Below are 15,171 nucleotides of genomic sequence, written 5' to 3'. Positions count from 1 at the left end.
ATTATTTCTTCAAATAGGTTTTCAATATCTTGCTCTCTCTCATCTTCTGGCACCCCTATAATTCTGATGTTGGTACGCTTGAAGCTGTCCCAGAGGCTCCTTACACTATCCTCGCATTTTTGGATTCTTTTTTCATTTTGCTTTTCCGGTTGGGTGTTTTTTGCTTGCTCGCATTTCAAATCATTGACTTGATTCTTGCGCTCCTCTGGTCTGCTGTCGGGAGTCTGTATAATATTCGTTATTTCAGTCCGTGTATGCTTAATTTCTAGTTGGTTCCCCAATATAAGATCAAGGGTCTTATTAGTTTTCTTGTAGATCTCATTAAGTTTATCGGCGGCTTCTAAACAGTTCTTGAGAGACCTTAAAAGTGTGGTTATGAACTCTATATCTTCCATTGACAATTTTGTCCTGTTTCTTTGTCTCCGCATTTTGTTATGCTTCCTTGGTGCACCCCCTAGTGGTCTTTGTTCGCAGTCTTATAGTTAAATCTTGATTGTTGTAGCTAATTCCAGGGAGGGTTTGACCTCCAGGCCAAGTGGCTATGAGAATCAGCTGTGTCAGCAGTGAGAGAACTTCTGTCCTCTAGGGAGGTGCTAATCTGGCGTTTGCCTGAGGCTATCCGGCAAATGCCTGTGTGCAGGGCTTGGGCGGGGCGGGTCGCACAGGATCAACAGGGTGGGCCGGAGAGAGCAGTTATGGCGGCTCTCAGTCCTGTCCCCAGGGGCTCTGCCTCTCTGAGTCCCAGCACCCGCTGCAAAGCTCAGAGAGAAAGCTGCACTCGCTCTGACCGAAGCCAGACAGTCCCGCTTCTCCCGTTTGAGTGTGGGTCCCTAAAGACTCGCCCGGATCTGGAGCTCAGAGTCTGCGACTCCCTCCCGATTGAAAACGCCAACCGGGCCCTCCGCCGCCAGCCCGCTCCGCGCACTCCGCACCTCAGAATTTGACTTCAGCACTGCGCCTCCTCTGAGTGTCCGTATGCGTTTCTCTTTCCTCCTAGTTGTAGGACTTCCACTCAGCCAGCGTTCCTGTGGTTCTGGGTGATATCCCTTCCGTTTTTTGGTTTCACTTTTGAAGTAGTTGTTCAAAGCAGCAAACTCCGGCGTTAACCTATGCCGCCATCTTGGTTCTCCTGTTTTTTTTTTGTTTTTTGTTTGTTTGTTTTGCTGCTCCTATATTGGGTGCATGTATGTTTACCAAGGTTATATCCTCTTATTGGATCAATCTCTTTATTATTATGTAGTGACCTTTGTTGTGTCTTGTGATGGCGTTCATTTTAAAGTGTATTTTGTTGGATATGAGTATTGGAACTCCAACTTTTTTGTTTCTTTTCCATTTGCATGGAAAAAAGTTTTCCATCCCTTCACTCTCATCCTGTGTATGTATTTTGTTCTGAGGTGGGTCTCTTGTAGACAGAATATAATTGGGTCAGGTTTTAAATCCATTTAGCTACCCTATGACTTTTGACTGGAGCATTTAATCCATTTACATTTAGGGTTATTATTGACTAGAGGCCCAGTGCACAAAAATTTGTGCACTCGAGTGGGGGGATCCCTCAGCCTGGCTTGTGCCCATTTGCAGTCCAGGACCCCTTGGGGGATGTCCACCTGTTGACTTAGGCCCACTCCCCAGGGGATCAGGCCTAAGCTTGCAGTCAGACATCCTTCTGGCAGCCAGAGAGCCCTCGGGGGATGTCTGACTAAAGGCTTAGGCCCCCAAGGGATCGGATCTAAACTGTTAGTTGGACATTCTTAGTGCTGCCACGGAGGAGGGAGAGGCTCCTGCCACCACCTCTGTGCTGTCCAGCCATCAGCCAGCTTCTGGCTGAGTGGCACTCCCCATATGAAAGTGCACTGACCACCAGGGGGCAGCTCCTGCATTAAGCATCTGCCCCCTGATGGCCAGTGTGCATCATAGCAACCAATTATTCTGCCATTCAGTTAATTTGCATATTAGCCTTTTATCATTATTATATATGGTGTCCCTATTTCTTCCCTTTTGCCCCTTCTACCCAGCTCTTGCCCCCCACTTCTCTCTGGCCATCACCAAACTGTTGTCTGTGTCCATGGGTTGTGCATATATTTTCTTTTGCTAATTCCTTCTTTAAATTCACTTCTTTAAATTTTTATTTTCAGATAAGTGCTTATAACTGCACTATTATATATTTTCTATTATATCATTTAGAATTAAGATATTTTTAATTGAACCCTTGTAAATTTTAGCACAATTTAACAAATTTGGTAGAAGCAATTAGGAGATTTTTCATGTAATGCAGATATATTTCAATTAATATTTTATTAATTTTTAATTTTTTAATATTTTAATTTGAAATAACCTCATACATGTAAAAAAAAACTATAAAATACTACAGCATATTATATGTACCCTTCACCCAATTTCTTAGATGTTAATAATTTAAACATAACCTTTATACAACTAACAAAATTTGGAATATATTTTTCTTATAATCTCTTTAATGTTACTTAATCCATTTACTTTGTTTCTGTTAATCTTCACCCAAGGATATTTTTCTATTGAATTTTAGAGAGAGTGAAGGGGAAGGGAGAGACACATTGATTGGTTGCCTCCTGCACATGCTCTGATAGGGACTGGGGATCAAGCCAGCAACTGAGGTACATGCCCTTGACTGTAATCAAACCTGGGACCCTTCAGTCCATGGGCTAATGCTCTATCCACTGAGTAAAACAGGCTGCAGCTTAATTCATTTACTTTTAATCTATATGTGTCTTTATATTTAAAGTGGGTTTTGTTTTTGATTCACCCTCATAATCTGTCCTTTAATTGGTGCATGTATGCCATTGACTTTCAGAGTGCTTCCTGGTAGACACTGCCAAATCAGGTGGCTTCTGGGGCTTCTGGGGCTTCTGGGGTCATCCTGCGGCCTGGGATCGGATCTGATCACGAATGGCAGGCAGGCAGCTTCTGGGGCTTCTGGGGCCGGCCTGCAGCCCGGGATCAGATCTGACCACGGGAGGCATGCAGGCAGCTTCCAGGGCCGGCCTCCGGCAAGGGATCAGATCCGATCACAGGTAGCAGGCAGGAGGCTTCTGGGTTTCTGGGGCCGGCCTGTGGCCCGGGATCAGATCCGATCACAGATGGCAGGCAGGCGGCTTCTGGGGTCACACACGGGGGCCTTGATGGTGGCTCGCGCTGGCAGCACACGCTGTGCCGCCTTGCCTGCAGTATGCAAATTAGCCGCCATCTTTGTTGGCGATTAATTCGCATATCACCCTGACTAGCCAATGGGAGGCATAGTGAAGGTATGGTCAATTACCATGTTTGTCTATTATTAGATAGGATAAGTACTTATTTATTGCCATTTTAATTCTGTATGCCTAGGTTTCTCTCTCTGTTTCTTCTTCTCATGACAGCAATCCCTTTAGCATTTCTTATAATGCTGGCTTGGTGGTGATGTACTATTTTAGCCCTTTTTTTTGTCTGGAAAATTCTTTATTTGACCATCTGTTTTTAATGATAGCCTTGCTGACTATAGTAATCTTTGTCTCAGATCTTTGCTTTCCATTTCCTTGAATACTTCATTGCCATTCCCTTCTGGCCTGTAGAATTTCTGATGAGAAATCAGGTGTCAGCTTTATGGAAACTCCTTTGTAGGTAACAGTTTTCTTTTCTCTCATGCCTCCGTACTTCCTACCAGTCTCTATGCAGTCTCTACTTTCAGTCCTCAGGTATCAGGGTTCTCTCCTGTGAGTCTTCCATTGATCATTCAGGATATTTTCCTGTATTTTAATTGTAATTCCAGTTTGTTCCTGAGAGCATGTCCATGTAACATCCATGTACTCTGCCACCATTTTTAATCTCTCTTAAGTGAGTTCTTTAAAGTCTTTGTGGCCTTTGCTAGCTCATGACTCTGCTGATTACTTATTTAAATGGATTTTCCCATTTTATGGGATGGAAATTGGAGAGAAGTCTCTGGAAGCCAGAGTCTGGCATTTTTTGGAGAAAAGGTGTTCATTTTGATATATTTTAGGCACTCTAGAGTTCCAAGGTTTCTGGAGGGATATTAGCTCATGCTCTCTGATTCAAGAGCCACTGGATTTCTACTGTGGTGAAGAATCTAGAGAACCCGGCTCATCTTGTCCTCTGAAATGAAATATTCACACTACTGACTTCAGTGGAGTTGAAAGAAGGTATTATGGAACTGACTTCCCTTGGCTAAGACTGCTCAGTTCCAGAATTTCAATCCTGGGTCCCATACCCGCCAGTCAGACAGTGTTTATTAAGCCCCATGCTCAGTACCTTTTGAGAAAGTAGAGCAAAGTTGGAGGAATCACAGTAACTGATATCAAACAATAGTATAAAGCTATTATAATCAAAATAGCCGGGTACTGGTATAAGAGCAGACATATGGATCAATGGAACAAAATAGAGCCCAGGGATCAATCCATGCCTATATTGTGAATTTATATTTGACAAAGGAGGCAAGAGTCTGCAATGGGGTAAAGACAGTCTCTTCAATAAGTGGTGTTGGGAGAGGGAGAATACGGCAGCTGAATAGGCAGACCTCTCCTGCACCTCCATCCAGGGCAAGAATGGAAATACAACTAAACTGGTGAGCATTCACCAGAATTACCAACTGAGGTCCAGCTGAGGATGTGACATATTTCAAGGAAGGACAAAAAACGTCTGGAGACTGGTAGGAAGGTCCAGAGACCAGCTTACCAACTCTCATGGGTGACAGATCAAGAGTCAAGAGGAATCTCCTGGCTACAGGAGGGTTAGTTCCCTGAGAAGATCAAGGCCCAGAATCCAGGCTGTGCTCATCCTAGAGCACCAGAACTGAGACCAGTGGCCCAGGTAAGATCCAGCTGAGAAAGGCAGCAGGACTTCTTGTTGCCAGGGAGTCTGAAACCCAAGGAAGTTAAAGCTACAATTTTTCTTTGTCTGTTTTCTTTTAAAAATCCAGAGGACTTGATTTTTGTTTGCAGCTAATCACCTGAGGCTTCAGTGGAGATAGGGTGTTGTGGACTGAAGGTGCCTGAGGAAAGGCTGGGGGAAACACAGAAAAGAGGTGGCTATTTTTCCTGAGAAAAGCTGGTCCCTTCCAGTAGCAATAGCTCAGAAAAAAATTTAAAAAACACCACCCAAAGGATGCATCCCACCCCACCCTCAGGAGCCCTGCCTGCCACACCCTCCATCTTGAACTATGCAGAGGAGACAGCGGCAGAGGCCAAGCCTTCAGGTTTGTGCAGTCTCGGAAGCATCAGTCAGTGTCATGTGTGTGGAGCCAAGTACCCCGCTAATCCAGGAACCTGACTGGTGCTTCCCCTTCATGGGAGAAACTGTAGGTTTCCAGCTAATCCCACTGGACTGCATATGATGATCTCTGCCCAGCCGAGGGCAGGGAAATATTCTGGATCACTTTCAGAGTAGTAGCTTTGGGACAAGGAAACACAATCATCACTTTCCCTGAAATCTGAATGGTGCCTCCCCATCACAAGAGACCCAGATGTCTAGACTCCTGACTCAACCTAACAGCCTTTCAGAAACAGACATTTGAGTGATGTAGATTGATAGCTGTCTGGCATTTGAAGGCAGTCAGAGGAGGAGCCTGTGGATCCTGGGGAAGTTTCCTGACCTATTACTGGGCCCTGTGTTGCTAACAAGCCTGCCTTAGAGAGCAGCTCTGCCCCTTCCTCATGCAGCCAAGTCCTGTGGGGAAAGACACAAACTGTGGATTAATTGAAGTTTCAAACAGGTTGATGAGAGGCAAAGGAGGACAGTTTCTAACAGTGGTTAGCAGCTAAATACCTCCTGGCAAGTCCAGAAGTACAAACAAAACAGTCAGCCTCAGTCATCAGAAGAGCAGGATCCAAAGGGAACTCCCAAGAGGAACTAAACTCTACTTAGAGACAAATGCTGCCTTTCTACCCCCTGTATTTCCTTATCTTTCTTCTTTATTGAGCTATTATTTAAGTCTCTCTTTTTTCTCTCATAGACCTAATTTTGCGCTTCCCTTTTCTTATCCATTTTTTTTTCTCCTGCGTTCTCTTCATTTTCCTTTTATTATTTTTGACTACGTGCTTTCTCCTCTACTTTCCTTTTTGTAATTATTTTCTTCCTCTTTTATTTTATAAAATTTCCTTCCCCTTTTCTTCTTATATTCTTACTTTCATCTCTTCCCTTCCATATTCCCTTTTCTTCCCTTTTTTTATCCTCATGTTTTCTTTTCTTCTATTATTGTATTTTTTCATACCTAATACTCGTTTTTCTCTTGTGGTTGCTCTTATTGTTGTAGGGGTCTTGTGTTTGCTTTTGTTTTGTTTCCTGTTTTGTTTTGTTGTATTTTGTTTTATTCTGCCAGCACCTACACAACAGCTTGCATGATGAGGTCGGGGTTGAGCCTCACAGTCTTCCAGCCTGAGAGGAGATTCCTCTCATGAATAGGACTATGACATTCAAGACCCAATTACAATAGAGAGCCCATGGAACACACACAAGGATCATTCATAGAGCACCTAGCTCAAGAGATCTAAAAGACTGCCCCACTGTGTCCCACAAAGCTCTTACTACATAAGGCAAACACAGCAATACTGAGAGGCATAACAAAATGCTCTAATACATAGAAACAAATACAAAGGGATGCCAAAAACCAGGAGACAAAGAAATAACCCCCAAATGAAACAAAAGGAGGAAACTCCAGAAAGAGAGCTAGCTGAAATGGAGGCAAGCAAGTTATCAGACATAGAATTCAAAGTAATAGTTATAAAGGTGCTCAAGGATCTTCATGGAAATTTCAAGAAACTTAGTGGGAACCACAGCAACATGAAATAAGAAATAGAAATCGTAAATAATAATCAGTTGGAAATGAAGAATAACATATATGACAGTAAGAATACACTGAGCTTGACCATCATGGCTCAGTGGTTGAGTGTCAACCTATGTACCAGGAGGTCACTGTTTGATTACTGGTCAGGGCACTTGCCAAGGTTGTGGGCTCAATCCCCAGTAGAGGGCATGCAGGAGGAAGTGATCAATGATTCTTGTCACTATTGATGTTTCTATCTCTTTCCCTCTCTCCATTCCTCTCTGAAATTAATAAGAATATATTTCAAAAAATGAATACACTGGAAGTAATCAAAATTAGATTAAATGAGGTAGAAGATTGAATCAGTGACTTGGAAGACAAGGTAGAAAAAACATCCAATTAAAGCAGCATAAAGAAAAAACAATTTAATATATTTTATTGATTTTTTTATAGAAACATCGATGAGAGAGAAACATCGATCAGCTGCCTCCTGCACACACCCTACTGGGGATGTGCCCGCAAACAAGGTACATGCCCTTGACCAGAATCGAACCTGGGACCCTTGAGTCCGCAGGCAGATGCTCTATCCACTGAGCCAAACCGCTTAGGGCAAGAAAAAACAATTTAAAAGCAGGACAGTTTAAGGGAAATTTGGGACATGAAACATAATGACTTCCACATCATGGGAGTACTAGAAGGAGAAGAAACTGAGCAAGGAGTAAGGAACCTGTTTAAAGAAATAATGATAGAAAACTCCCCTAACCTTCCAAAGAAAAAAGTCACACAAGTTCAGGAAGCACAGAGTGTTCCAATCAAGTTAAACCCAAAGAGACCCATTCCAAGACACATCACAATCAAAATTATAAACATTAAAGACAAAGAAGGAATCTTAAAGGCAGCAAGAGAGAGACAGAAAGTTACCTACAAGGGAATACCCATTAGAATGTCAGCTGATTTCCCAATAGAAACACTTTAGGGTGGAAGGGATTGGCATGAAGAATTCAAAGTAATGAAAAACAAGGACCTGAGCCCAACTCTACTCTATTTAGCAAGGCTATGATTTAAAATTAAAGGGGGAAATAGTTTCCTAGCCAAAAAAAAAATGGCTAAAGGAATACATTATAACCAAAACTTTATATGGAAGCAAAAAAGAGCCTGAATAGCTACAACAATCTTGAGATAAAAGAACCAAGTTGAAGGGATCACAATAACAGATAGCAAGTTATACTACAAAGCCACTGAATCAAAACAGCCTGATAATGGCACAAAAACAGGTATATAGATCAATGGAACAGAACAGAAAACCCAGAAATCAACCCAAACGATTATGCTCAATGAGTATTTGACATTGGGGCAAGGGCATACAATGAACTAAAGACAATCTCTTCAATAAATGGTGTTGGGAAAATTGGGCAGGTACAGGCAAAAAAAATGGAAGTAGGCCACCAACTTAACCATACACAACAATAAACTTAAAATGGATAAAAGATATAAATGTAAGTTGTGAAACCATAAAAATTCTAGAAGAAAAAGCAGGTAGCAAAATATCAGACATGTCATGTAGCAGAATTTTCCCAAATACATAACCAAGGGCAAGAGACATAAAAGAAAGATTAAACAAATAAACAAATGGGGCTCCATCAAAGTAAAATATTCTACACAGCAAAGGACACTTCTCCAAAGAGGACATACGAATGGCCAAAGATATATGAAAAAAATGCTCAATGTCACTAATCATTGGAGAGATGCAAATTAAAACAACAATGAGGTAACACCTCACATCCAGTCAGAATGACCACCGTGAATAAATTAAACAACAAGTGCTCGTGAGGATGTGGAGAAAAAGGAACCCTTACACAATGTTGGTAGGAATACAGACTGGTACAACTACTATGGAAAACAGTGTGGACATTCCTCAAAAAATTAAAAATGGAACAGCCATTTGACCCAGTGACCCCACTTCTAGAAATATATCCTAAGAAGCCTGAACCACCAATCAGAAAGATTTTATGCACTCCTGTGTTCATAGCAGCGCTATTTTTTTAATTTTGTTTTATTGCCTAAAGTATTACAAAGAGTATTACATATGTCTCCTTTTTCCCCCCTTGACCTTCCCCCAGCCTCCTCTACCCGCCAGTGTCTTGTGTCCATTGGTTATGCTTATAGGCATGCATACAAGTCCTTCGGTTGATCTCTTACCACCACCACCACCACCCCCCCTCATCCCTCCCCAGTCTTCCCAATGTAGTTTGACAGTCTGTTTGATGCTGTTCTGCCTCCATATCTATTTTTGTTCATCAGTTTATAATGGTCTTTATTATCCATAAATGAGTGAGATCATATGGTATTTTTCTTTCACTGACTGGCTTATTTCACTTAGCATAATACTCTCCAGGTACATCCATGCTGTTACAAATGGTAAGAATTCCTTTTTTTTTTTTAACAGCAGTATAGAATTTCATTGTGTAGATGTTCCACAGTTTTCTAATCCATTCACCTGCTTAGGCATAGCAGCATTGTTTATAATAGCTAAGTTCTGGGAAAAGCCAAAGTGCCCATCAGTAGAAAAGTGGATAAAAAAAATAGTGGTAAATTTACACAACAGAATACAAGGTAGTGGTCAAAAAGAAGGAAATCTTACCTTTTCAGACAGCATAGATGGATCTGGAGTCTATTATGCTCAGTGAAATGAGGCAGCGAAAGGCAAATACAATATGATTTCACTTATATGTGGAAACTAAGGAACAACATAAAGTGATGAACAAAATAGAAACATAGGCATGAAGACATGGAACAATCTGAGAGCTGTCATAGGTGAGGGAGGAAGTGAAGGGATTAGCCAACAAAATCCATGGACAAGGAGAACAATATGGTGATGGCCAGATGGAAGGGGGGTGCATGGATGCTGGGTGGAAAGGAGCAAAGGAAGGGAAATAAAGGATCTCTGTATTAGTGTCAACAATAAAACTAAGAAATTTAAAAAGTGAATTGCTATTAACAGGTATATCTTCATAGAAATTAAATAAAGGGCTGTTACTCTCAGAAACGGTGGAGGATGAGCAAGGGACTTCAGCAGGGAGTAAGTAGCTTCTATGTCAGGATGAGGACAGGAGATTCTGTGAGCCTTCAGAGGAGGCAGCAATGAGCAGGTCAGCAGACCATAATCCAGGGATGGACAGGAGAGCACCCAAGGGAAGGCTGTCGTCATGGGGGAAAATGCTGGGACTACACAGAAATGCTGGCACCAGGAAGAGTCAGATCTCAACAAACCTCAGACAGCTCCCAAATTATGCTTGATTCTCAATGTCACCTTCCTTCCTTAGGCCTGCTCTTACTGCCTGGGCCTCAGAGTCCTACTACTTGTCATCTGAAAGAGTTCATTCATTGTACTGAGGAATGAATTATGGGGTAGAAGGTGGGCCATGGACTGGGGGGAGGGGGTTGGAAATACTATGGACTCTAGATGAATTTGGCAAGGGATGGAGTCTCTATCCTGCCACTTACTAGTCATGTGATCCTGGGAAAATATCAGGCCCTATGAGCATCAGGTTCTTCAAGTGTGACGTGATTTTATTAATTCCTGTCTTTCAAGACTGCAGGAATGTGTGGATTGTTTGCAAAGCATCTCATATAGTGCCTGGTGTCAATTGGAATGTGATGAATGGCAATTATTTCAAACTAGAGTCCGGCTGCACAAAATTCGTGCATGGCAGAGGGGGGGGTTCCCTCAGCCCAGTCTGTGCCCTCTCTCAATCCGGGACCCCTCCAGTAGGGTCTCTAGGCCTGGCCGGTGATGAGGGCCTATCGGGCTTCCTTCCCCAGGCTGCTGGCAGCTGGCCCAGCCCCAGCCTTGCCCATGCTTGCCATCTGTGCGGCGCTGCCCCACCACCACCACCACCATCACCTCCCTCTGCTGGCGACAGGCATGGGGTGCAATCGCTTGGCTGGCCTAGGCCTCCTTCTGCAGGATGATCGTGGGACGATGGCAGGGACCCCCCAACCAATTGCATCACACCCACTTTGGCTGGCCTGGTGCCAGTGCATGTCATAGTATGATCATCTGGAAGGTCATCAGGATGGTTGTTCTGCTGTTCAGATGTTCGGTCGATTTGCATATTATGCTTTTATTATTATAGATATCATTTTTATCCCAGATACTTCCACTCTCTCTGTTGGCACTGGGATTACTTGTTATCAAGGTCATATTAGAGAATATGCAGCTCAGTAGGGCATAGAACACACAATCGGCCAAACAGGATGTTCCACAAATATAACTTAGCAAATTTTCCCAATTCATGGATGTATGCTCAAATTCATGTGTGTGGAGCCTTCCCAGCTGGACACAACACAAAGCTTCTAGAAAGAGAGTCTAGGAACAACTCTTTCCCTCCGTCCAAGCTGCTCTTTTATCCAAACAAATGTTTTCATTCATTTCAACCCCACCCCAAATCTATCACTTGATAATGATTGGCCAGATCACACTCAAGATTATTATCATTCAAACCTAATTATGCTGTAGGTTGTGGCTCTCCCAAGCCATCATGTTACTCATGGTCTCGTATCCGTATTTCTGTAGAAATCTGTGCAGATGATGGGTATAACACACCTAGTGCTCTTACTGTCCAATGACACTGACACTGCGTGCAGGAAACCACCCTTCTAACCAGGCGGAGATTTCCCTCTGGTTTATTCATGATTCAAAAGGAACTTGTTAGGACAATTTTCCATTTCAGACTTTTCTCTCACACACAAGACACACAATGTGCCACTGCCACCCACAGCTTCCTTACAATCAACCCCCCTAGAGGGAATCACAGATTCCTAAAGCTCCAAATACCCTGGCTTAGGCCAGCACATTTGACTGCTGTCTCCTGGAGGCTAACAGAAGGGGTTTTGTTACTTGTTCTGTAGGATTTAGGGGACACCTTACCACCTTCCTTATGTGACTTGGGCTACTACACTATCATCCTGTGGGTGGGTGTGCCCTGCTTATGTTGGTGTCCCCACTACTAATACAGGGCCTTCCAGAAGACATAGGCTCTGTGAATGTCTGGGGATTAAATGAACCATGGAGGAGAGGTTGTCTTTATTCAGATGAAATCCATCCACTTCCTTGGCTGAAGCAAGCAAATACAAGGATCCTTATATAGTTTACTTCAGAGAAAGACAGAGGAGAAGGGATAAGAAGCAAGAATTAACAACCTTTTGCTTTTATTTTTCTATTTCTTGACTCCATCAATTGTACTGCTGTGTTCTTTCACGTTTCCAAGAAAATCCTGCTCTAAAGACATGTTATGTAGTTTGGGATCTAAAACTAGGATGGGAAATATCCCAATTTGTGTAACACAGTAACAAACCTCTTACTCTTGAATAAGACAAGTACAAATACATATGTGCCCGATGTCATTCACAAACTTAGATGCTAAAGCCTATGAAACATTCTATGAAAAGAAACAACATTGGAAAGTTCCCTTAAATAATTCCCAAAGGATTCAAGGATAAATTTCTCAATCATTATAGGAACTCAAAGATGCTACAGCCCTTGTTCCCCCAACTCGCCCTGGGCCTCACTACGTAGAATACTGTCTGCTCTTTCCTCAAACACAGAGTGGAAAATGGGCCTCATTTTATGCCCAGAAAAAAGGAAGAAAAAAAAAAGCTTATGCATATGGGCCTGAAACTTGCCTGGATGCAACTCTGGCTCAGGCATAGTGGTCCTCATTGCACTCAGGCCCTTCAGGCAGGGATGGGAGGGAACAGGGATCCCTGTCATTAACACTGACAACAAACTTGAGGGCTTTCGATGTGGTGGTCTCAGCGTGGGCCCTGCGACCCCACAGGAACTCATAGCGTGCAGGATCACTATTGGGCACCTGGTGATACACCAGGTACTGTTTCTGCACCCAAACTTTGGTGAGGAGCTCCCTGGGCTCCCCATAGAGCCAATGCTCCTTCCCATCATGCACCCCTAAAATATTCAGTGCTTCCCAGACTTTCTCCTCAGGGGCACAATCATCCTCCACAGCAATCACTCTCAGAACTGTGACCAGGAGACCAGTGTTGGGAAACCTGTGCCCATCGCTCACCATCCCATCATAGGTGAGCCCCAAGGTAGTGACCAGGACATAGGTGTGGGTACTACGGTCCACTTCCTTCACATCAATGCCAAAGACCAGCTGCATGAACTCAGCGGCGTTGCTGAAGATCTCAGGGAAGTGATCCTGGTGCTCTTTGATGACACTACTCAGCATTTCTGCCTTTGTGGTTGGCTCCTTTGCACGATACTTCAGAAGCAGGAAATCCACCATTTCCATTGACTTCGAATGCAGTGCTTTGTGGAGCAAGGAATTGGCATCATCTTCAGGGCCCCCCCTCAGTGTTTGGACCCTCCTCATCTTGGCTGCTGGACCTCCCATCTTCAGATTCGCTCCCTGAAAAGGCTGCCATGGCATGGGGGAGGGGAAGGCACCCTGAGGACTCTGGGGAGGACTGATGTCTCAGCAGCAGACACCTCCTCTAGGCTGTCTAAAAGCAGGACTGAGTGGGAGGAAGATAGAGAGGAGGAGAGAGAGAGGGCCGACTCCTCCTCCCCCTTCCCCCTCCCCCACCCCCTCCTCCTCCTGCATAGCCCAGAACAGCTGCACCTCCACCAGGTTCTGATTCTCCCTTCAGTCCTGATGGTCTTCCTCAGGCTTGCAGGGCTCACTCATATGATGCCCAGGCATGATGACTCATGCTGGGAAAGTGACCGGGTGTGGATAGAAGGTGGACAATGAGGACCCATGTGGCTGGGGGAGAGGGAGAGTGTGAGGGGCCTCAGCAGAGAAAAGCACCCTAGGCAGTTCTGACAAAAGTGACTTATGGGTCTCCCCTTTAGGTGTGCTCACAGGCCTCACAGAGATCACTCCTGATTAGCCTGTCCAGTAAGAACCTGAAGTCAGAAGTGACATGACTGCTCAGGGTACAGAAGGTACAGCCCAAGATTATGTAGTTGATGGTGGGGTGTGGTGATATCTGACGTGGGTTGGGGAGCCCCTGGGATATAATGGTGAGTACCTCACTTTAACTCCTGGCACTGACTGGCCTTCTGCTACTCTGAGACCTGAGAATATGTAGTGTACACCAAGGCCTTCACATCCTGAAACCCAGAGGCCCTGGTAGAGGGTACGAACGGGCACTTCAGCATGCACATGACAAGCACAGCCCTGGAACTGTAGAGCTGAGAGGAGGGGCAATGGGACTCTGTGAGGTCCCCTCTGTTGTGGGTGGAAGGTTCCTCTTTGCACATGTAGGATCCTCACCTTTCCCTTGCCAGGGCCTGGCCCCTCACTGCCTTCTGCTGGCCTGAGGTCAAACTCTCAGAACAAGACCACACACACCTGACACTTCAGTGAAGAAACTGAGGGGGTCCCACATGTGGTCCCTCTCCGAGAGGATCAAGAAGGGGTGACTGAAGATTTGGTTCCATCTATCCTGGGTTAAGGCTCTGATCATTTCTCACCATGATGCACTGCAGGGTTTCAGACCACTCTCTATGCTGACTGAGCCCAATCTACTTAGACTTAGGCTTCACCTCCCTGAGGTACAGGAGTAGGAAGTGAGCTGAGGTAATCCAGGTACTATTCTGAGTTTCCCCATTGCTGACAGAGGAGGCAGGGTAGGTCTGGGTTCCCATGTGCTCTGCTTCCCCTCAGTGCTCACCTTGATTCCTGGCAGGATCTGGGACTCGTTTCTCTGTTGACAAAATGTGGTTCCGGTGGATGATAGGACGTGTGGTCTCACACCAAGGTCCTCACCTTGCTGATAGCTCTGAGACAAAAGTGAACAGGAGCTCCATCTGCCTCCACCCCTACCCAGATTCCCACACAACTGACACCAGGGCCTGGCCCATCTGGTCCTGGTGCAGAGTTCCCTTAGTCTGGCCTGAGGATACTTGCCTTTCTTCCTGGCCTGGCCTGGATCTGAATCCAGCTGAACCGATTTCACCCTGAACAACTGTCCTCAATGAGAAAAGTTCAGGAGGAGCAGGCATGTGGAAAGGGAGAGCATGTCACACCCAGGTACCCCTGCCTGGGGAATCTGGATGCTGAGGACAGGACACTCCCTGATGCTGAGGGCTCTCTTCTTTTCTCAAGGAGCACATAGCTGCAGTTTCCCACAAGAAAGCATTCACACCTTTATGACCCTTCCACAACCTCAGCTCCTCTTTGCATGAACTGAAGCCATTCCCTCTGACCAAGGCCCTGTCCTTCCAGAGTGCCCTCAGACAAACCTGTGACGGAACCACCTCTGCAGACCCATGCCAGGCCTTTCCCAGGGCTGAAAGCAGCACTGGGAAAGCACAATGGGTTCAGGGCACCCATTGTCTGGAGTGTGGTATCCTCCTT

At 44.7% G+C, this 15,171-nt stretch overlaps 2 protein-coding genes across 3 annotated transcripts in view; one reads left to right on the top strand and one right to left on the bottom strand.

Annotated features, from left to right (window-relative positions):
* Nucleotides 1-15,171, top strand: part of LOC118654637 (melanoma-associated antigen 10-like) — a 55,101-nt gene that overhangs the window by 17,104 nt on the left and 22,826 nt on the right. The window lies entirely within an intron of this gene.
* Nucleotides 11,972-13,317, bottom strand: LOC118654636 (melanoma-associated antigen 9-like). The gene is given in 2 exon segments (XM_036306043.1): nt 11,972-13,155; nt 13,157-13,317. Coding segments are annotated over 2 exon segments (744 nt in total). The 5' UTR covers nt 13,232-13,317; the 3' UTR covers nt 11,972-12,486.

Source organism: Myotis myotis, unplaced genomic scaffold (assembly GCF_014108235.1).
Source record: "Myotis myotis isolate mMyoMyo1 unplaced genomic scaffold, mMyoMyo1.p scaffold_m19_p_4, whole genome shotgun sequence".
NCBI lineage: Eukaryota > Metazoa > Chordata > Mammalia > Chiroptera > Vespertilionidae > Myotis > Myotis myotis.
This window is presented reverse-complemented; position numbering and strand designations above follow the sequence as displayed.